This window comes from Myotis lucifugus, unplaced genomic scaffold (genome assembly GCF_000147115.1).
Source record: "Myotis lucifugus unplaced genomic scaffold, Myoluc2.0 scaffold_32, whole genome shotgun sequence".
Classification (NCBI taxonomy): Eukaryota; Metazoa; Chordata; class Mammalia; order Chiroptera; family Vespertilionidae; genus Myotis; species Myotis lucifugus.
Genome location: NW_005871080.1, coordinates 5535091 through 5558927, shown reverse-complemented (window position 1 = coordinate 5558927; position 23837 = coordinate 5535091). Strand labels below are relative to the sequence as shown.

General features: G+C 40.4%; 1 protein-coding gene across 1 annotated transcript in view; it reads left to right on the top strand.

Annotated features, from left to right (window-relative positions):
• The window catches only part of ARHGAP15 (Rho GTPase activating protein 15), a 650587-nt gene that overhangs the window by 80032 nt on the left and 546718 nt on the right, over positions 1–23837 (top strand). Inside the window, exon 4 of the mRNA XM_006086875.3 lies at positions 15006–15067. Coding sequence (XP_006086937.1) covers positions 15006–15067 — 62 coding nt within the window. The remainder of the gene's footprint in view (positions 1–15005; positions 15068–23837) is intronic.

The following is a 23837-nucleotide window of genomic DNA, read 5'->3' as shown; positions in this document are numbered from 1 at the left end:
TCCATTACTATTAACTTTGGGATTTCTAATTTTTAACACTAAAATATGTATTTTCTTGGTTTAGTCATATTTTCTTTTGCTTTGCATGTTCTAGATCTCTCGACTTCACTCTAGCTAATGCCTCCATTACTCTCCTCTGGTTTAGAATAAAAATTCCTTTTAAGAATTGTCTACCTTTACTCTTGTTAATTTCTCCCCTCTCTTTATCTCTTGAACCAACTCCATTTAGGCTTTTATCCCAACAACTCACCCTCTATCAAGGTCATCAGTTGCTTTCATATTGCTTAAATTCATCCCTAAAGTTTCAAGTTTTCTCCATAGTAAACCTACCTGAATATTAAACCCAATTGATAACTCTCTTTTTTGGAGGCAATATTTCCTTCACTTGGCTAGTAAACTGCTTTCCAGTACTGTATATTGTGACATTTTCACTTATATGTCTAACATACATCTCAAATTGAACATATCCTAAACTGATTCTGATTTTCTCCTACACCTAATGTTCTCCATTTTATAATGTGCTAATATTATTTTCCAGATGCTTCCGTCAAAACTCATAAAGTCATCTTTGACTTCTTTGTTTCTCTTACAAGATAAACTTAAACATCAAATAACCCTGTTAGCTCTATCTTTAAAACCAGTTCACTTCTCATCACTGATGTGCCCACTTTCATCCTTGCTCTCTACTTTTTATTTTCAACACAGCAACCAAAGTGACATTAAGATACAAGTTACATTATGTCACTCCTTGTCTCAAATTCTTCTCTGGTTTCCCATAACTCCTAGCGTAAAAACTGAACAACATCCAGTGGTTCATCTGATCCTACTGGTCCCAGCTAGCCAGTTGGCCTCATTTTCTTCTTTCTCCCAGCTCATTCTGCTCCAGCCAAACTGACCACCTTACTTCTTCCAAAAGGCCATTAAAACTGTTTTATCCTCTGCCTGATATAAAATAATTCATTTGATGCCTAGAAATTTGTAAGGCTTATTACTTCATTTGTTTTGTATCTCGATTCAAATATTACCTTTTATTTATTTAAGTTCTCTATTTTTTAAAAAAATATTTTTATTGATTTCTGAGAGGAAAGGAGAGGGAGAGAGAGATAGAAACATCAGTGATGAGAGAGAATCATTGATCGGCTGCCTCCTGCATGCCCCCTACTGGGGATCGAGCCCGCAACCCAGGCATGTGCCCTTGACTAGAATCGAACCTGGGACCCTTCAGTCCACAGGCCAGCGCTCTATCCACTGAGCCAAACCAGCTAGGGCTAAGTTCTCTATTTTTTAAAGTATTACATAAGTCTCCTTTTTCCCCCATTGACCTCTCCCCGGCCGCTCCCACCCCCGAGCACATGCCCTCACCCCCGCTACTGTCTGTGTCCATTGGTTATGCTCACATGCATGCATATAAGTCCTTTGGTTGATCTCTTACCCCCACCTCCTGCCTTCCCTCTTAGGTTTGTCTGTCTGTTCGATGCTTCTGTCTCTGGTTCTATTTTTGTTCATCAGTTTATGTTGTTCATTATATTTCACAAATGAGTGAGATCATGTGATATTTATTCTCTGACTGGCTTATTTAGCTTAGCATAATGCTCTCCAGGTCCATCCATGCTGTTGCAAATGATAAATTCCACCTTTTAAGGTAGTTGTTTCCTAATCTCTCTTAAAAACAAGCAAACAATCCCTCCTCACCATTTCCATTCACAATCCTTTTCTCTGACCCTAATTTAATGTTCCCCATAGAACTTACAAACATGTAGCATACTATAATTTTTTTGTTTTTTATCTCATCAGAATATTCTATGAGAGCAAGGGTACTATCTCCTATTTTTATAACTCTGTTTCCATTATAACAATTGCTATAACATAGAAGAACTCAGTAAATATATGTTAAATGAGTACACAAATGAGACAGTTAATGGCTTCGGTTTTTACTTCCAGGCCTACATAATACACAGGTCTATCCTTGTATACATTCTCTTCATTATCTCATCCTATATCTTGAAGTTCGAATTAATCATTTGTTCTGGTATGTCTCTGTGTCATCTCAGAAGTGAAATCTCCCAAGCTGATTCCCCTTTGCACTGAGCTCATCTGCATTAGTAGTAAACATTTATCTAGGCTTAGAACACATTTTCTTTGGCTCCTTTATTTTCTCTATGACCCTTCAGCATTTTCGGAAGCAGTTTCTTCACAATGGATGTGGAGCCCACATTTTTCTTAATGTGTACAGACAAACCCTTGCCCAGACCTCCCAATGCCTCTGATCTCAATCCCTCTACTGTCCCTTGTACCCAGTGCTACACAAGATCATTGCCCTTCCACACCAACCTTCTTTAAACAGTACCTTTATTATTTCATTCTTCTTGTCAAAACATTCAACAGCTTCCTATTTTCTATAACACTAAGTCTATAGACCTCTTTCATGGTCCCTGATTTACCTTATTTATTATCTACTCCCAAATACATACCCTTAGGCCAGCAATAGTAACATGATTAAGACATGGCTCTTACTCTGAAGGAGCTTAAATTTTCTGTAACAATTATTATTTTTTCACCCCAGCACTCTTTTGTTGTTCACTCTTATTTCATGGGTAATAGGCTTGTTTCATGGCTAGACTATAAATGCTTTGAAGTTAGGGGTCATGACTTCTATTTTCTTTCTTATATAATACTTCACTTTATATTGCTTTTGGCACTAGTTTTTGTTAAAAAAAGACATGCTTGCCAATTGATTCAATATTAAGATATTAAAGGTTTATTAAATATTGTTGATTTCAAATATTAATGAATGTATGACTGCTTTTCATAGTGAAAGCCAATTTTTCAATGTAATTACATGTAACAGTATCTTATTTTAATAGTTAATTACTCAGATATCAACTAAGATAACATTTCCCCACCATTTTCCCCCTCCACCTCACACCTACCCCACAACTCTTATTTATGAATCACTCCATCATGATGGGCAATGCCAGAATAGCCACCAATTCCCCCAAACATCAAATTCTGATTACTTTTTAACTACTATGATTTACACCAAGACTTGAATTATCCCAGAACCTATGAAGTCTTCTTTACATCTGACTAATCTAACTTATATATGTATATGTATATTTGACCTAGATCTACATATTTTTCCACAAATCTGGCATCTTCCTTACTTCCAGCCCTACAATTCTCCTGCTTTCCCTCATGCCTCAGTGTTGCTTCTGAAGTCATGCACAGGTTTTGGCAGTAGTTTCCCTTGGCAGTAACTACCAGAATGAGCTACCACAGATGAGATAACATACATTAAAACTTTTTATAAAGTAATAAAATTCTTTAAGTTGGTGTTATTACTCATTATTTTCATGATGTCGATTTTTGAGATTATTTATGTCCAACATTTGGTGCTATATAAATCTTACTTTTTTCATCTCTTATATTCAGAACATTGTTGAACATTTTCCAGGGATCATGAGAGGCTTTGGCTTTAAGCATAACTGGCAAAATCATTCCATTAGATCCATCCCCTTTGGAGGAAAATGATTTATTTTACAAAAGTGGCATCTGCCATCATGGGGGCTCTAAAAGATGCTATCATCCTTTGGTGGCCATGCTTTACCTCCGAATGTTTTCTTTAATAAAGTAGATTGTGATCAATGTGGTTAAATAGAAGCATAATGTGTTTCTTTCAAATATTGACAAAAGAATAAATTCTTAATTAGAATCTCATGGTGGAAACTACCCCATTCACTGACAGGTGACATCATTTCTGCCGCATGGTATTCAAATCCATGTGCCACCAATACAAGAGCCCTAAATTCTTTTCTGAGAATCTATATGGATGCTTAGCAGGCGCTATGATGCATTAACAATTTTAAACATGAAACATAAACTATACCGATATGTGTTTATTACCTGATCTTGTATACTTTATAATATAACTGTTCATGAGACCTAATATTTTCATGGCACTTTTTTTCCCCCCCGTAAAGAAATGTTCGAGAAAAATAACCCTGTTTAGAACATGTTAAATCTTTATCATCTTTATTTTTTATCAAAAGAGTAAAAGACATGTCTATGGATAACCCTGCAGGAGTCAAAAGCCTGTGGCAGGTTTCAGAGAATCATCTGTTCCCTCCTGAGCTAGGAGGATTTGGAGGACAGAGCTCTGGAAGTTGCCAGGCCTTGGGGGCAAAGCAGGTTTTTGTAGATAAACCTTAAGTCACAGATTCTACCTTTTGGAGCCAGATATCATTTTGTAGATTAATTAATACTTGTGAGGACTTTGAGGATGAAAGGCATTGTGAGCACACAGTGTTTTCTTATTTTAAAACAAAAGACAGCCACTTTCGGGGAATGATTCTATTGACTAAACCGAAGGAAAAAATCCGCAAGTGCTTCAGTCTTTCAAAATTCTACTTTGGCGAGATAAAATTAGGTTTTCTGAAAGAACATGCTCCCAGATACTTAAGCTGGTAGTATGTTAATAATAATTATATAATTTAATGACTAATAGAAACCATTTCCATGTTTTCATTTTTCATGCACCCTTTCTTGTCTCAAGTAGGAGTGTGTTTATAAATCCTGATATTTGTTGAGGCCATTCCTGTGCTAGTTTTTGGGTATGCATTGATATGCCAAATACTTATGTTCTTTTCTTGAGGGACTTTCAATCTATGGGTAAAGAGAAGTGTTCAATAAGTAAGGGAATAAATCATTCCATAAATGCATATTACAAAACCTGCTTTAACAGCAGAAAAACAAGTTTCTATGTGAGAGGGAGAGCCTACCTTGGATTGAGTAGTCATAAAAACACTCTTTGAAGGGGACATGTAAGTTGAGATATGCAGTTTGGAGATTGTCAAGCAAAGAACTGGAAGAAGAATGATTCAAACAGAAGGAACATCAAGGGCAAAGGTCTAGAGGACAGAACAAATTGTTACATTTGGAAAAGTACAAGAATCACACACTGGCTAAAATGGAGAAATAAGTCAGGGGATGTGAGCAGATGGGGGCGGGGGGTGATTCTCAGATCATGAATGCCTGGAACTGATGGTAAGGAGTTTAGAAACCATTAAAACACAACAAGAGGTTCAAATAATTTTTCCCATCCAGACACACATTTTAAGTTCATTTAACTCTAGAGTAGAGAAAAAGAACACACAACAAAAATGCTATTAACATTGAGTAACCCTGTCTGCCCTACTGCTTAGACTGATTATATATATACACACACACACACACACACACACACACACACACACACACATATTCATATATATATACATATATATACACACTAGAGGCCCAGTGCACAAAAATTTGTGCACTTGGGGGGCGGGGGTCCTTCAGCCCGGCCTGCGCCCATTTGCAGTCCAGGACCCCTTGGGGGATGTCCACCTGTTGACTTAGGCCCACTCCCCGGGGGATCAGGCCTAAGCTTGCAGTCAGACATCCTTCTGGCAGCCAGGGAGTCCTCTGGGGATGTCCGACTAAAGGCTTAGGCCCCCAAGGGATCGGGTCTAAACCGTTAGTTGGACATTCTTAGTGCTGCCACGGAGGTGGAAGAGGCTCCTGCCACCACCTCTGCACTGGCCAACCATGAGCCAGCTTCTGGCTGAGTGGCACTCCCCATATGGAAGTGCACTGACCACCAGGGGGCAGCTCCTGCATTGAGCGTCTGCCCCCTGATGGCCAGTGGGCATCATAGCAACTGGTCATTCTGCCGTTCAGTCAATTTGCATATTAGCTTTTTATTATTATTATATAGGATGTCCCTATTTCATCTTTTTCCCCCTCTACCCAGCTCTTGCCCCCCACTTCTCTCTGGCAATCACCATACTGTTGTCTGTGTCCATGGATTGTGTATATATTTTCTTTGGCTAATCCCTTCTTTAAATTCACTTCTTTAAATTTTTATTTTCAGATAAGTGCTTATAACTGAACTATTATATATTTTTCTATTATATCATTTAGAATTAAGATATTTTTTAATTGAACCCTTGTAAATTTTAGCACAATTTAATAAATTATGTTAGAAGCAATTAGGAGATTTTTCATGTAATGCAGATACATTTCAATTAATATTTTATTAATTTTTAATTTTTTAATATTTTAATTTGAAATAATCTCATACATGTAAAAAAAACTATAAAATACTACAGCATATTATATGTACCCTTCACCCAATTTCTTAGGTGTTAATAATTAAACATAACCATTATACAACTAACAAAATTTGGAATATATTTTTCTTATAATCTCTTTAATGTTACTTAATCCATTTACTTTGTTTTTGTTAATCTTCACCCAAGGATATTTTTCCATTGAATTTTAGAGAGAGTGAAGGGAAAGGGAGAGACACATTGATTGGTTGCCTTCTGCATATGCTTTGATAGGGACTGGGGATCAAGCCAGCAACTGAGGTACATGCCTGTGACTGGAATAGAACCTGGGACCCTTCAGTCCATGGGCTAATGCTCTATCCACTGAGCAAAACAGGCTGTAGCTTAGTTCATTTACTTTTAATCTATATGTGTCTTTATATTTAAAGTGGGTTTTGTTTTTGATTCACCCTCATAATCTGTCTTTTAATTGGTGCATTTATGCCACTGACTTTCAGAGTGCTTACTGATAGAGTTACTGACATATCAGGTGACTTCTGGGGCTTCTGGGGCTTCTGGGGCCTGCCAGCAGCCCGGGATCAGGTCCGATCACGGGCAGCAGGCGGCTTCTGGGGCTTCTGGGGCCTGCCAGCGGCCCAGGATCAGATCTGATCACGGTTGGCAGGCAGGCGGCTTCTGGGGTCGCACACGGGGGCCTGGATGGTGGCTCGCCCTGGTGGCTCGCGCTGTCCCACCCTGCCTACATTGTGCAAATTAGCCACCATCTTCGTTGGCGGTTAATTTGCATATCGTGCTGATTAGCCAATGGGAGGCGTAGCAAAGGTACGGTCAATTACCATGTTTGTCTATTCTTAGATAGGATATGCCTAAGAGACTGGTCGACCAATCGCTATGACACGCACTGACCACCAGGGGGCAGACGCTCAATGCAGGAGCTGGCTCCGGTGGTCAGTGCACTCCCACGGCAGTTATGCTGCTCAGCTGACCGACAGGCACCAGATGCCGGGCTCACTGCTGGCAAGCACAGCTGCAGCAGTGCAAGCCTCTCCTGCCTCCACAGCAGTGCTACCAAGCAGCAGCTGCTGCAGGCGCAGTGGGGCTGGGGTGATGGGAGTGGCCCAGCCCGGGCTCAGGCTCCTCCCCAGCTGCCTGCCACTTTGTGCACTACTACATCCCTCGGGGAATGTTGGATGGCCAGTTTGGCCCAATCCCCAAAGGCTAGGCTTGGTCTGTGGGGATTGGGCTAAAACTGACTCTCCAACATCCCCTGAAGGATCCGATTGCGAGAGGGCGCAGGCCAGGCTGAGGGACCCCACCAGTGCATGAATCCATGCACTGGGCCTCTAGTTAGGTTACAACAAAAAATGAATTATGCTAATAACTGGCCTAGACAGTACAGAGAAGGCCATTCTTACTGAGCTCCAATAGCAGGCGAAGAAATAGCAATATAGTTATATCAAGGACACAAAGAAATATAATTCAGGACAGAAGAGAAACTGAAGAGGAGGAAGGAGAGGTGAGATACAGGAAAAGTCTCCAGAAGACTGAAGAAAGTTTTTGAGACACAAAGAGGTGCCTTCATGAGCCTGTTTCCCAAACAGAACCTGGATTTTTTGGTCTGACCAAACAAAACACACTGGTTACAAGATGAAAGTCTTAGGAAAAAGGCTATGGGGGTTTTAGACATCAAATACTAGCTTTTTCAAAATGACATTTTGATGATTTAGGGGTAAATAAATCAGGACATGTGGGTAAAATTTCCTTTGAAATACACAGGGGTTTAAAATGATGGGGAAAATATTTGGCAAGACATAATATGTGCTTTGCCAAACCCAACATTAGAAAAATGGTTCAAGACATTCAGCAGAACCCCAAAGCCTAACATGCTTTCTCATTCTCAGTGAGAGAAAGAAAGGGAGAATATCCATGAGACTATTGAGCAACATGTATATAGATGGTTATTAATAGTTTGCAGTGAGCAAACTCTGCCTAACTCTAAGGCCTGAAATCAAGACCAGCTTCTCAAGAACTTCTTGGAGAATGCTTAGTTGCTCCTTCCCTGGCACCACTCATGCATGACCCAGAATCATTTTCCTTTGCTGTTCTTATAGTCTCCTTTTCATGTAATCAGTGTATCCAACTTGAATTTTGGCTTACCACTTTTTAAAAGTATGTGCACAGTAAATTATATATTTACATTAGGCAAACCATTATATTTCATGATTTCATGTCTCTAAAAACATCATATTTCAAGCTATATGTAAGATATTTCTATAATTAAGCATTTAATTCTTTATAAAATTAGTGCTTTATATGACATACAGAAAAGCTGTATTTTGAAGATGATTTGTCCCCTCACTTTCATTTCTGTTCCTAATGAATTGCATCTACAGCAAGTCCACATATAAGGTTAACAAATCTGATATAGCAAAAAAGAGACAGTATAAAAATAAGTGGAGATGGAGAAGAAAAATGTAAACAGTGAGCTCCAAGGAGAGAAGTGGTACATCCTAAAGACATTGTCATGAGAAGGAAAGCCAATGGAGTTATGTAGGATGAATATGTTCCAGAGATATACAGCATGCTAATATACAGCATGCTGATTATTGTTAATAAGATTGTATTATATACTAGACATGTGCTAAGAGATTAGATCTAAGGTGCTCTTACCACACACAAAAAAGAAAAGGTAAGAAAGGTAACTATGTGAGGAGATGGATGTGTTAATTAGCTCGACTATAGTAATCATTTCATTATGTATATGTATGATTGTACAAAACACTATGTTGTATAACTTCAGTATAATTTTTATTTTAAAAATAGAAAAAATGAAAAATAAATTAAACATTAAGCCAATGGAAAGAAGACAGGCAGAAATATCTATTTCTGTGGGTAATGGAGAAGTAAAAAAGAATTTAAGAGGAAAAGAGGAGCATAACTTAGGAGTAAAATGATATAACCAGGTGTGTCCCCATTCTGAGTTTTATAATAGAAACTAGAGGCTCGGTGCATGGATTCATGCACTATTGGGGTCCCTTGGCCTGGCCTGTGCCCTCTCACAATGTGGTACCCCTCAGGGGATGTCAGAGAGCTGGTTTCAGCCCGATCTCTGTAGGCCAGGCCGAGGGACCCTCTTATATGCATACTAGAGGCCCGGTGTACAGTGCACAAATCCGTACACTGGGCCTCTAGTATGCATATAAGATCTTGGGTTAATCTTTTCTCGCCCTCCCTTCTCCCCCCTTCACTCTGAGATTCATCAGTCTGTTCCATGTTTCTATGCCTGTGGTTTCTACTCCTGCATTGAGCATCTGCTCCCTAGAGGTCAGTGTACATCATAGCTACCAGCCAGCCAGTCGGCCAGTCAGCCAGTCGCTTAGGCTAGGCCCGGTGCACGAAAATTTGTGCACTCGAAGGTGGGGGAGGGGGGGGTGTCTCTCAGCCCAGCCTGCATGCTCTCACACTCGAAGGTGGGGGAGGGGGGGTGTCTCTCAGCCCAGCCTGCATGCTCTCACAATCCAGGGCCCCTTGGGTAGGATCCAGTCCCATCGCAGCATGGCTCTGGTTCCTCGGACCTGCAGGCTGGTGGGGAGGGACCAAGAGGCCAGTCTGATCGCAGCATGGCTCTGGTTCCCTGGAGCCTGCAGGTGGGGGGAGGGACCAAGATTCCTAGATTGATCGCAGCATGGCTTTGGTTCCCCAGAGCCTGCGGGCGGGGGGAGGACCAAGAGGCCAGTCCAATGGCAGCATGGCTCTGGTTCCCCAGAGCCTGCTGGAGGGTGGAGGGACCCAGAGGCCAGTCCAGTGGCAGCATGGCTCCGTTCCCACAGCTCCCTCCCGCTGCCGCACCATGAGGGGCTGGGACCCAGCACTGACTCCCGCTGCGGGCAGCCAGGACCCAGGACTGACTTCCATCTTGCCGGCCAGGACCCTAGCCTGGTGTTTGATTGTCCGTCTGGACGTTTAGATTGTGATGGCCCCTGACTCTTTATATATTAGGATTATAAAATCAAACAAGATTAACAGAAAAGTACTGAGAGCTATTAAAAGTTCAGAAAAAATATAGTAAGTGCCTCATAATTAAATAGGAAAATAAATTCTAAATCTGTTTGACAATTACAGTAGCCTGGTGTTGTAGTTACAGAAAGATGAGGCATAGTTCTCCTGGAGCAGGGCAGTCCATCAGAGTGGCAATATTTTGAATGGCCCTCACAAGTTTAGGGCTGTCTCAGTTTTTTGGGTCTAAAAAAATTATATTTATCAAAGTTATCAGGGCTTAGAGAGATAATGATCCCTAGGGACTATCTACTAGTAACCAAATTGTAAGTCTGATGTATAAACTATAATTTTGATTTATAAATTTATGTAATGGATATTCTGATGCTGACTATTTTAGGCACCCACATTCTACATCAAAGGACCTAGGAAGTTGATTTAGGAGTCAGAGTGTTGCCAGTGAACACAGAATCAGAACAAAGGGGAAAAAGAATAATGATTTAAATACAATAGCTGAGTAAATGTTATAAGGAGTAAGGGCTTTGTGGTTCTGGTGTTGAAAGCCAAGTTTTTCTCATCAAAATCTGGTGAAAGTCTTAGATCCAGTTCATTTCCTTTTATCAACATGTATTTTGACAGGACTCTTTTTGTGTACTGGTGCTGATGAAAACCTATTGTTTTCAATTCTACTTCTTTATCTGAGAACAACGTGGAGACTTCACATAAAAAATTGCAGTGTCTATACTTATGAGTGTAGGCTGGTCTTTCTGCCACAAGTGTTACATTAATCAGAGATTGTCTTCTGCTCTCCTGCCTTATCTCTCACCTCCAACTAAGGTTGATAAACCGGTGCTATCTGGATATCCTACTACCATGCATTCTTTTCATCTGTATTTGAGCAGAGTTTGGTCTACTGAGTATGTCCTCAATGCTAGAAGACTGGCTGGCATCCAATCTAGACAAATTGCTGATCTTTCCTGCCACTTAGCATTAAATAGGACTTCTATGGGACATTGGACAAATAGCTCAAGAAGCCAGATTCAGCATCTAAAGATTGGTTGACATTTGTTAAGTATTCATAATTTAGGGAGTGTTACTATCTTAAAGACCTTCAAGTTGGCCCAGAACTTGGCATTATGATATCCTCAACTTAGACCTAAAACTATATATAATTTTATATATTACTAGAGATAAGACCACCTGAGTCCTAGATGACCAACATACTCAACTGTAATTTATGTATCATTGTCCTTTCAAACCATGGCATGACCATAAGTTAGGAATAAATAATTAGAATAATTAGTATGGTACCATGTATAAACCTACATGCAAAATACATGGAAATCTTTTGCTTGACCTAATACTTCTGCCAGCTCCTATGAGCCTCCCAGCATAATTGATTCTTGGTGCCTAAAACATAGTGAGACATTTCAAAATATGATGACAAGGACTACTAAAGTAATTTAAAATCTACCTCATGAAATATTTGCTTGCCAGAATGGGGCTTAAAATAAGGCAGTGCTTTCTCTGTTGGAAGCCTGGTTGGAGTTTTCTATTCCAGGGCAAAAGCTGGCCTAAGTGTCTGAGGTGGCTGGAGGGGATTATGGTATCCATTCCCCTTAAAAGCAAAACAGGGTGAACATAGCAGCTGTATTGAAGGGGAAGGTTTTCTTTCTTTTTTTTTTTAACTTGAAAATTGGTTGAAAGAATGAATGACTGTAGATAAATATAAAGAGACAATGGGGATAAATGAACACTTTCCAGAAGTGAGAGTGTGTGCATGATGTCTGTACATGTATATAACTACATGTAGAAACATTCATGCAGATACTTGTAGATATGTAAAAATGTGCACACTAGTAATAGTAAGTGTTGTAGGTAAGAGTACACAGTAAAAGGATGATTAGCTTCTTCTTATTACACTGAAGGCAGCTTGGATTTTGGAAGATATAAGAAAATATTACTAAATTGCCATTTACCCCTTCCTCTTTCCTTTTTCCCGGGCCTCTTTGCGGTTATACCTGACAACTGTAATGCATTGACTCAAGACCATGGGAAATGGCTCAGCCTGTTTAATGGCAATTAAGTCAAATGTACAGAGTTCTAACATGAGATATACAGATCCTGGCCCTAATCTAAGGTACTTTGAAAAGGCCCAGCAGTTTCTGGAAGAACATAGCTTATGCGTTCAAGGAGATGGAATTTTAAGGTAAATAATTTTAGCCTGCTTATGTTGATTTCCCCCCTGCATGAGTATTAACTTTTGCCTTTCACATTCCTCTTTTTGAGAAATGATCAACAAAACACTTATCTGGTCTACCCAGTGGCCTTTTAGTGAATTTTTTGGGGTAAGGAAGGGTATATTCTTAGCTGAGAAAGCATGCATCAATTTTTCTGATGGGTAGAGAGGTTTTGTGGCTTTTTGGTAGATAAATTCAGGCTTTTGGTAAATTTTATTTTCATCAGACGAAAGCTTAAGTAAAACAAATTTTGTCTATGGTTACACAACAAAATTTCTCAATATACATTCATAAAGAAAGGGACCTCCTCTGTGATGCTAATTGCTACTGAAAACATCCTTCTTTCAGGCATTTGTAGAAACCAGTGCTACCCAGAGTTACACACTGAACTTATTATATGGGTTTTAGTGGGTAGACAAATAAGATTCCTTGGCACCAAGAAAAGGGAACAGTATACATGGAATAAAAGGTGGGGAAAGCAAATGAATAGATGTATCCAAGTATAAAAAAGTCACTAATGAGCATCATGATTCTAAAAATTGTGCAAGAGAGCTTCCTTAGACTCTTTTACCCTGTGGAGAGCATGATGAAGTAAAAGGAATTTTCTAGAAATGTTGATATGTGAAAAATTCTTTACTATGATTATCATAAATCATCGCAATTATCTTAATCATTATTCAAAAACCTTCTCCTCTAATATATTTTTGAAGGTTAAGTACTCTACTTTGTATTAGGAGTGTAATAATGAACAAGTCAGAAAAGATATTACCTAGATCAGAGTGGGTCTGTAAACAGCCAATTCTTTAACTGGTGAAATTTCAGTGGTTTGGGACAACTCATTGTCAAATATCTCTTCCTTTCATCTGTCACAATACAGATTGAATTTCTTGGCTTTTCCAGGTTCCTATAACGATTTAAATAAAAATTTAAACAGTCCATTATTCATTCACTCATTTGATCAAACAGTATTTATTATTGTGACTCTTGGTGCCATCCAGGACCCTAGGTTCTGGGAATCCAGGTCAGAAAGGTAAAGTCACAGCACAGGTGCAGACACAAGCAAGTAAGTGGACCATTACAAACAATCCCATAAAAGCTATGATAGTGACAATGGCAGAATGGAAATGGAGATTCAGGACAGGGGCCCCTAAAAGAGATTGCAGAGGAATCATGGGGAAACTCTAACAGACACATTGCATTTTAAATTAGATGTCACATGTTTAGGAGTCCGTTAGAGGAAGGCCTGGTGGAGGTGGAATATTACAGCAAGAAGAAAGTGTCTAGGGTGTCACTGAGTGAGGTCCTTCAATATTAGGCAGGTGACTTCTTTTTTATTTTTATTGATTTCCGAGAGGAAGGGAGAGGGAGGGAGAGAGAGAAACATCAATGATGAGAGAAAATGATTGATCGGATGCCTCCTGCACACCTCCTACTGGGGATCAAGCTCACAACCCTGGGCATGTGCCCTGACCAGGAATCAAACCAGCAACCTCCTGGTTCATAGGTTAATGCTCAACCACTGAGCCACGCTGATAGGGCAGGCAGGTGACTTCTTAAATCTTTTATCATACAGCATGGGAGAGAAGGTGTCAGCAATTCATCAAGATGAAAAGAGGGAGCACAAGGTAAGCTCATAGAATGGAGGTATGTGAAACAAAGGGAAGGTAGAAATAGAATGTTAAGAAACTAAAACAGCCCTGGCTGTTTGGCTCAGTGGATAGAGCGTCAGCCTGCAGACTGGAGGGTCCAAGGTTCGATTCCAGTCAAGGGCACATGCTCGGGTTGCAGGCTCGATCCCCAGTAGGGGACGTGCAGGAGGCAGCCAATCAATGATTCTCATCACTGATGTTTCTATCTCTGTCTCCCTCTCCCTTCCTCTCTGAAATCAATACCAATATTAAAAAAAATACATATTGGTTGAAACTAAAACACTTATTATAGACTTTTCTGGGAGTCACTAGATCACAATTTGCATGATGCATTTATTACCCTAGAACTCCACAAAACTTCTGTGGTGTTATAAAAAATTATTGAATCTCCTTTAAGAATCTTGCTGATGTACAAGTAATGAGAGCCAATACATACAAACAGGAAAGGAAACAAACCCACATTATAGAAGAAGTTAGTGGGATGGTGTTACACAGCATATCTTGGTAACAACAAAATACATGCAATGTCACTGTTTTAAATGTCCTTCCATGGTTCACATGACTCAGTTACCTGGCTCCATTGAATTTTCTAGATCCCTGGCCTCAGCAGGTTCATGAGGAAGTGGGGGTGAGGAATAAAAAACAAAAGAACTTTTCCAAGGATGATCAGTAAAATTAAGGAGAGCATCAAATTTGTCTTTGTTTTACTGTTGTTAATCAATTTTGCAAGCAAGTTACTTCAATGCCCAGAAGGAAAAGCGAGTAAAGGTGTATCACCATGTAACAAATCATTCACATTACTCTTTGTAATCTTTCTTTTGGATATTTAAGGGCTTGTAATGACTATCATCTTGCAGGCACTTCCCATAAGCTATATATGCATTATTAATGAAGTTCTATGACTGGAAACTTCTATCACTACAATGACTTTTGGAAAGCATAGGTTCATTTAAACTAATAATACATGGGAGTTTGTCACAGTTTTAACATATGCATTCTTCTTGCAGATGGTTGAAAAAGAAGGTTATCTTCAAAAAGCTAAAATTGCCGATGGAGGAAAGAAACTAAGGTAATAAAAGTTATTTAATTCACTTTTATATGACTGTGATAATTCCCCATCTCCTCTACTTGTGCCATCCCTGTTGTTTGAAAGTAAGGCCCTATGTTTCAAGACTAGAATACGCTCTATTACTATGATCGTTATTTTCACTATAGTTATAGTTTTCCAATAAAAGTCCTATGTTCTATATTGTTGCACAGAATCTATATATATAAAAGCCTAAGTGACCGTTACAACCAGTTGGCCAGAACAACTGGTCGCTCTGACATGCACTGACCACCCAGGGGCAGACGCTCAATGCAGGAGCTGCCCCCTGGTGGTCAGTGTGCTCCCACAGCAGGAGCACCACTCAGCCAGAAGCCAGGCTCATGGCTGATGAGCACAGCTGCAGCGGTGGCAGGTGGTGGGTGGCGGGAAGCAGGAGTGGCGGGGCACCCGGCCCCGGCTAGGGTTCCTCCCTGGCCGCTTGCTGCTTCGGCACTGCTACATCCCTCGGGGGATGTTGGACTGCCGGTTTCGGCCTGATCCCCACAGGCCGGCAGTCCAACATCCCCCGAGGGGTCCTGGCCAGGCTGAGGGACCCCACCCGTGCGTGAATTCATGCACCTGGTTTCTAGTACATAAATAAAGTGCTCTTGTCTTCTTAGGACTTGAAATCTTTAAAAAATGCAAAGAAATAAGATAATGGGTTTGATTTCTCATATTAACAGATTAAGGGGTGAATGGACTTGTATTACATTAAATAAAATTTTCCTATAATACATTGCAAGCATAGTTGTTGTTGTTGTTGTTTTCATCAAATGAGGATCTGACATACATTTGTTACCCAAATAAAAATAATTTGAGAAAAACAAAAGGAAAATGAAATCATTTACCAGATAAAAAGTTGAAAGTTGCATTTGGTGGTGAGATGAACACAATAGGTGAGAGAAATTAGAAAAGGTAATAAGCATTCCTCAGTCAACAACAGAAAAAACCTTGAAGGAAAAAAGTTAATAGGAGGGTAGAGAAAGATACTAGAATATTGTGTATGTGTGGAATATTTAGAAATAATTACCTTCATTTTAGATTTTTTCCTATTTTTCATATAGGTTCTATCACAGTCGACTCTTGAACAACGTGGAAGGTTAGGGGTGCCTATCCCCCACGTAGTTGAAAATCTGCCTATCATGTTGTTTCTTAAAGTGGCCCTTCACTTTGGTTAATTCAATCAACCTGAAATTGAAAACAGTATTTTTGTTTCACTGTTGGGAATCCGCATTTGGGAATGCAAAAATAGTGCTTTCCATCCCCTTGGTTGAATCTTCTAGGACAGTGGTTCTCAACCTTCCTAATGCTGAGACTCTTTAATACAGTTCCTCATGTTGTGGTGACCCCCAACCATAAAACTATTTTCGCTGCTACTTCATAACTGTAATTTTGCTACTGTTATGAGTTGTAATGTAAATATCTGATATGCAGGACGTATTTTCATTGTTACAAATTGATCATAATTAAAGCATAGTGATTAATCACAAAAACAATATGTAATTATATATGTGTTTTCCGATGGTCTTAGGCGACTCCTGTGAAAGGGTCGTTCAACCCCCAAATGGGTCGCGACCCACAGGTTGAGAACCACTGTTCTAGGGCAAAACCAGCAGATAGGAAGGGCCAATTGTGTTTATTGAAAAAATTCCTCCTATGTGTGGACCCATGCAGTTCAGGCCCATGTTGTGCTTGGTGATATGCAAGCTACAAAGGTATGTAGAAAGTACTCAAATTGGGAGACAAGGCATATAGTGTCCTTGCTCATAAACCAGAGGTGGGGAACGTCCAGCCCTGTAGCTGTTTAAGGCCCGCATATGATCTGTCCCTGCGGAGGCATTAGGGGTGAGTTAATTAAATATTTAACCAAATATAGCAGGCTATTTTTTAAATTAATATTTATTGTTGAGATTATTACAGTGGTCTCTCTTTCCCCCCCCATAGCTCCCCTCCACCCGGTTCCCACCCCACCCCAGGCCCTCGCCACCCTATTGTCTGTGTCCATAGGTAATGCATAAATGCATATAAGATCTTTGTCTAATCTCTTCCCTGCACCCCCACACACTTTTCCGTCTGAGAATCATCTGTCTGTTCCATTTCCATGCCCCTCATTCTATTCCATTCACCAGTTTATTCTGTTCATCAGAGTTTTTATTCATTTGATTTTTTAGATTTAATTGTTGATAGATATGTATTTGTTGCCACTTTGTTGTTCATATTTTTTATCTTTAGCTTTTTCTTCTTCTTCCTCTTCTTAAAGAATACCCCTCAGCATTTCATACAATACTGGTTTGGTGGTGATGAACTCCTTTAGCTCTTTATCTGACCTTCCATTCTAAATGATAGCTTTGCTAAGTAGAGTAATCTTGGTTGTAGTGGTTGTAGGTTCTTGCTATGCATCACTTTGAATGTTAATTGCCACTCCCTTCTGGCTTGGATAATTTCTGTTGAGAAATCAGCTGACAGTCATATGGGCACTCCCTTGTAGGTAACTAATTGCTTTTCTCTGCTGCTTTTAAGTTTCTCTCTTTGTCTTTTGCCCTTGGCATTTTAATTATGATGCGTCTTGGGTTCCTCGTGTTTGGGGTTCTCTGTGCTTCCTGGACTTGTAAGTCTATTTCTCTCACCAGTTAGGGGAAGTTTTCTGTCATTATTTCTTCAAATAGGTTTTCAATATCTTGCTTTCTCTCTTCTTCTGCAACCCCATAATTCAGATGTTAGTATGCTTGAAGTTGTCCCAGAGGCTCCTTACACTATCTTCATATTTTTTTTATTCTTTTTTCTTTTTGCTCTTCTGGTTTGGTGTTTTTTGCTTCCTCATATTTCAAATAATTGATTTGATTCTCAGGATCCTCTAGTCTATTGTTGAATCCCTGTATATTATTCTTTATTTCAGTCAGTGTATGCTTTATATCTGACAGGTCCTTTTCCATTTTTTTGGCATCCTCACTAAGATCCTTGAAAGTCTCAGTAAGTGCCTTGGAGGTTTTTAGAAGATTCTTGAGTAACCTTATAACTGTGGTTTTGAACTCTATATCCAGTAGTTTGCTTTCTTCCATTTCTTTCATTTGTGACATGTTTCTTTGTCTTCACATTTTGGCTGCTTCCCTGTGCGTGTTTCTATGTATTGGGTAGAGCTGCTAAGTCTCCTTGAGTTAATAGAGTGGCCTTGTGTAGTAGGTTTCCTATAGGGCCCAGTGGCTCAGCCTCCCCAATATCCTGAGTTGGACACTCTAGGTGCACCCCTTTGTGGGCTGTGTGCACAATCTTGTTGTAGTTGAGCCTTGATTGCTGTTGGTATCACTGGGAGGAATTTACCTCCAGGTCAATTGGCTGTGGAGACCAACTGCGACTACCGTGGGAGAGCTGCTGTGCAGGAGACACCCTTATGGAACAGGACTTGCTTCAGTGGGGTTTGGTGCTCACTAAGTCTGCCTCTTGAGTGTGTCAGTTATAGATATAAAGAGTTTTAATCTGGTATGGTCTCACACTGACCACTGGGTACACTGGCTCTTGGGTCTCCAGGGAGATGCAAAGTCAGCCACTGCCTGGGGCCACCCAGCAGGAGCTACAGAGAGATCTGCAGATTCCTCCTCTTTGTATCGGGTTTTGAAGTGCCCAGACAAGAGCCAGCTGTGAAGCAAGGCAGGCTGGTGCTGGTGCTGGGCCTGGGCCTTGGGCCTTTTATTGATACCTTTGGTGCTCTCTGACCCAGGTGCAGCTTGTTGACAAGTTTTTAGCCTGAGAAAGGACAGGCCATTCATATGTAAAAGCCTTTGCCCACAGCTTGGATGGGCTTGTAAATTGGGTGGGGCAGGGTCTCAGGCAATCACCAGGGCAGAGCAAATGGAAATGTCTGCCAGTCAGCTCTGCAACCAAGGAGGTCTCAGTACGAGAACAATGACCACTGAGAACACCTCTGTCTGGAAGAAAGCCACCCCAGAGTTTCTGCTCCAATGCCAGACAGTCATATATGTCTGGATCCCCCAGAGCCTCGCCTGGCACTGGAGCTCAGAGGAAGTGGGAGCTTGTAAATTCAGTTCTTAGTTCTGGCCTTTTAAGAGGAGCAGCTGGGTCTCCAGCAGCCTGTGTGTCACTCAGCCCCAATCTACACTGATTTTTACAGCCGGTAGATCTTACTGCCCATAGGGATTTCTTTTCCCAGCTCTGGGACCCTGGGCTGTGCGTCTGGTGTGGGGCTGGGACCCCTTACTCCTCCGGGCAGCCTCCACAGGAATGATCTCCCTCTAGATTAAAATAGCAGCACACATGGGTGCCGGACCAGCCTCCTCCACACGTCCACACCTCTTACCAATCTCAGTGTGCTTTCTTCTTTACTTCTCTAGTTGTAGGACTTCCATTCAGCCAGCTTTCCAGCGGTTCTGGATGATGGTTGGTCTGTATTTTAGTTTTGATGTGGTTATAGGAGGCAGTGACTACAGGCATTTGCCTATGTCGCTATCTTGGTTCTCCTAGCAGGCTAATTTTTTTAAAAATATATTTTATTGATTTTTTTACAGAGAGGAAGGGAGAGGGATAGAGAGTTAGAAACATTGATGAGAGAGAAACATCGATCAGCTGCCTCCTGCACACTCCCCACTGGGGATGTGCCCGCAACCAAGGTACATGCCCCTGACCGGAATTGAACCTGGGACCCTTGAGTCCACAGGCCGACTCTCTATCCACTGAGCCAAACCGGTCAGGAGGCTAATTTTTAATTTGACTATTTTGTATGGCCCGAAAATCTATAATAATAAAAGCGTAATATGCTAATTAGACCAGACAACCAAACGACCTTCCAGACGTCATTCCAGAAGAAGCTGCCATGGCAAGGGGGCTGAGGCAGAGTCTGTTAGGGGCAATCAGGCAGGCAGGTGAACAGTTAGGGGAAATCAGGCAGGCAGACGAATGGTTAGGGGCGATCAGGCAGACAAGCAGAGTGGTTAGGGGCGATCAGGCAGGCAGGCAAGTGTTTAGGGGCGATCTGGCAGGTGAGCAGTTTGGGGTGATCAGGCAGGCAAGCAGAGTGGTTAGGGGTGATCAGGCAGGCAGAGGAGGTTAGGGGTGATCAGGCAGGCAGGCGAGGGGTTAGGGATGATCAGGAAGGCAGGCAGAGTGGTTAGGTGTGATCAGGCAGGCAGGCAGAGTGATTAGGGGCAATCAGGCAGGCAGGCAAGTGGTTATGGCAATGAGGCAGGCAGGTAGAGTGGTTAGGGGCAATCAAGCAGGCAGGCAAACGAGCAGTTAGGAGCCAGCAGTCCTGGATTGCAAGAGGGATGTCCAACTGCCACTGGGATCGGGCCTAAACTGGCAGTTGGATGTCCCCCGAGGGGTCCTGATTGCAAGAGGGTGCAGGCCGGGCTGAGAGCTCCCCCACCCCCCATGCATGAATTTCGTGCACCAGGCCTCTAGTGATATTATAAATATCCAAATGGCCCTTGGCAGAAAAAACCAACAAAACACATCCATAAACTATTCTTGTGAATTTCTTTCTTTAAAGGTGGTTTCAAGAAAAAGCAGAGAAGTGAAACAGATCTCTTTCCTTAGCTGATTCAGAGGGAATCAGTTTTAGGTAGTTTCAATCAGTTTACATACCATTTTGTGTTTGTTTTATTTGTTATCACTTTCATCAGTTTGCATCCCATGCCTGTGTTCTAGTTTAAATTCACATAAACATTAATTTGTACTCTAATTGTTATTTTAGTCAGTTTGCGTGCCGTTATGAATTCTTTCAGCTTTTTTCATTTAAAGTTATATAAATTTTAGTTTTGTTTCGTTTTTTAACTTCAGGTGCACAGAATTGAGTTGATTATACTCTTCAGTGTGTGGTCTTGTATTAACATTATCTGGGGAGGGCCCATTGCTAGTTTTACTTTATTCTCAGTCTTCAATCCTCACTTCAATCCCTTATAAAATGTGTGTTCATCAAACTCACTCTCCATACATTCAGTTGGCTATATATGTGGTTTTCTAGAAAGTAGTGTGTAGTTGTGTGTATGTGAATGTGTTCTTAATTACATAAGCCTTTTTGTCTTATAAACCTCATTTTGTTTCCTACTAGTTTAATTTAATGTTATTGTTTTGATATTTATCTATATCCATACATTTAAAATGAGTTCATTGTTTCCAACTGCTGCCCATTTTGCCATTGTGTACAAATACCAGAGTGAGCACCTAAATTGTCCCTAACTCCTTTGATCACAAACAACATTGCAGTAAACCACATATATGGCTCCTTACTAACCTGTTAGGAATTCTTTCCAGTGCATATCCCCAGGAGTAAAGAATTGCAGGGTAGAAGGAACACACATTTATAAATCCATTGAGTGCTGCTGCCAGACTTTTTCCTGAATGAGTGCATATGTTCACATTCTTTCTGCGATGCAGAAGAGCTCTCACCATAATCTTATCAGCACACAGCTTCATATACCTCTCAGTTTGGCAAGTCGATAGAGCATTACTTCAGTGTTGCTTTTATTTTTATTCCTCTGATTAGTATTCCAGTTGAGCATCACTTTATCTCTTTCAAGTCAATCAGGTTCTGCATTCTGAAAATTGCCTCTGCATTAAAGTCTGACTATTTTCTATTGGGTTTCTGACTTTTTTGAGATAGAGAATTCCTAATATATTTTAGGTAGTAATACCTTGTCAACATTAGACTTTGCAAAAATCTCCTCCAACTCTCTCTCATTATCCATTTACCTTCCTGATGGAAGTCCTCAAGGACCAGACATCCTTAATATGATCCCATTTGTTGCATAATCTTACTCTATTATTTTGGGGGCTTCTTTTGTCTGTATTATAAATACTTTACAAATTGAACATTGTGGATATAGTCACCATGTATAATCTATATGTAAAAGACTAAGTGACCGACCATACGTCCCTCCGAGCGTCCGACTGTCTGACCAGCCGGTACATATGACGCACACTGGCAATTTAAAAATAAACGTTGACTTGCACATGCGCAATACATATAAAGCTCTCAAGCTCTCGCTGGCGCCAATCACACACGATGCCAGAATGTATCTGAAGACCAACTGTTGGCACAACGTACCTCTGAAGCTGTTTCCCGTGATGCCAGCATTTGTGATGACTATTAATAAATCACAAGAGCAAACTCTAGACAGAGTAGGAATATTCCCACCTGAACCCGTTTTCAGACGTGGTCAGTTATATGTTGCTTTCTCTCGAGTTTGAAGAGTCTGTGCTGTTAAAGTTAAAGTTGTAAATACTTCATCACAAGGCAAATTAGTCAAGCACTCTGAAAGTGTTTTTACTCTTAATGTGGTATACAGGGAGATATTAGAATAAGTTCAATCAATTTATCAGTCATTATTTTTATCAATGTTTTTATATCATGTTTTTGTTGTTTTTATATCATGTCTTTGTTGTTGTTATATCATGTTGTTTATTTATTAATCAATTTATCAATCATTGTTTTCATCAGTGTTGTTTTTATATCATTTTTGTTATTTTTATATGTCTTTGTTGTTTTTATATCATGTTGTTGTTTATTTATTAATCAATTTACTACTTTCATATACATTTTACTAATTTTATTTCATCTCTGACACTTCTATTATAAAGAAAGGGTGATTAGCAATATTAAAACATTTTGTATTTTAATTTTATAATACTATATTATATATACTATTTTGATATGTAATTTTTTGCAGTAATGTAATTACTACACGAATCTTTCTTCTAATTAATTTCCTTTCAATGTGCACAAATCCGTGCACTGGGCCACTAGTAACATATAATATTCCACCATGTTGATGGGACTGTAACACACCAATCCATTCTACACTTCTCTTTTATTTTATTTTTAAATTGATTCCAGTTTTATACTAAAATAGTTATAATTGCTGCAAACCTCCTATCACTTATCAATTTTTCTTTTATATTTTCTTTAGATAAACGCTAACCCTGCATTACTTGATTAAATCACATGACCATTTTATAAAAAAAAATGCCTATTATGTATGATTATATTTCTTGCCCAAGGAGTCTGTATTTTTTTTGTAACTGCTAACAAAATGTTCAGTTTGATCATAACCTTAAAAATGTATAACTTTATCCCATTGATAATTTAGTAAATATTAAATTATTATTACACTAGAGGCCCGGTGCATGAAATCCATCATGGAGGGGGGGTCCCCTCAGCTCAGCCTGCACCCTCTCCAATCAGGGACTCCTCGGACATCCCTCTCACAATCCAGGACTGCTGGCTCCTAACTGCTCACCTGCCTGCCTGCCTGATCACCTCTAACTGCCCCCCCCGCCAGCCTGATACCCCTAACCACCTCTGCCTACCGACATGATCACTCCTAACTGCCCCCCTGCCAACCTAGTTGCCCCTAATTGCCCCCTCTGACAGCATGGTCACAAACTTTTGCCCTCCCTGCCTGCCTGGTTCCCCCCAAACAGACCCCCTTCTGCCAACCTGGTCGCCCCTAACTGATCCACCCATAGGCTGTGGCTGAATAAGTGCACCTTTCCCATGGCAAGGTGGACACCCCAACCAAAGCCAGGTTTGGGTTGAAACATTCTAAAACACCCAGGGAGGGAAGTAGCTGCTGCGTACACTTGCGAATTATTATCAATCATAACCATTCCCCGTTGGTTCCAATGGGGCGATGGTGGCATATCGTTAGTTGAGGGAAGGACCTTGGGTTTAATATGTAAGACTCAGCTTTCAAAAGTACATTTTTAATTCATGTGTGCTCTAGATCTATTTTTGCCCGAT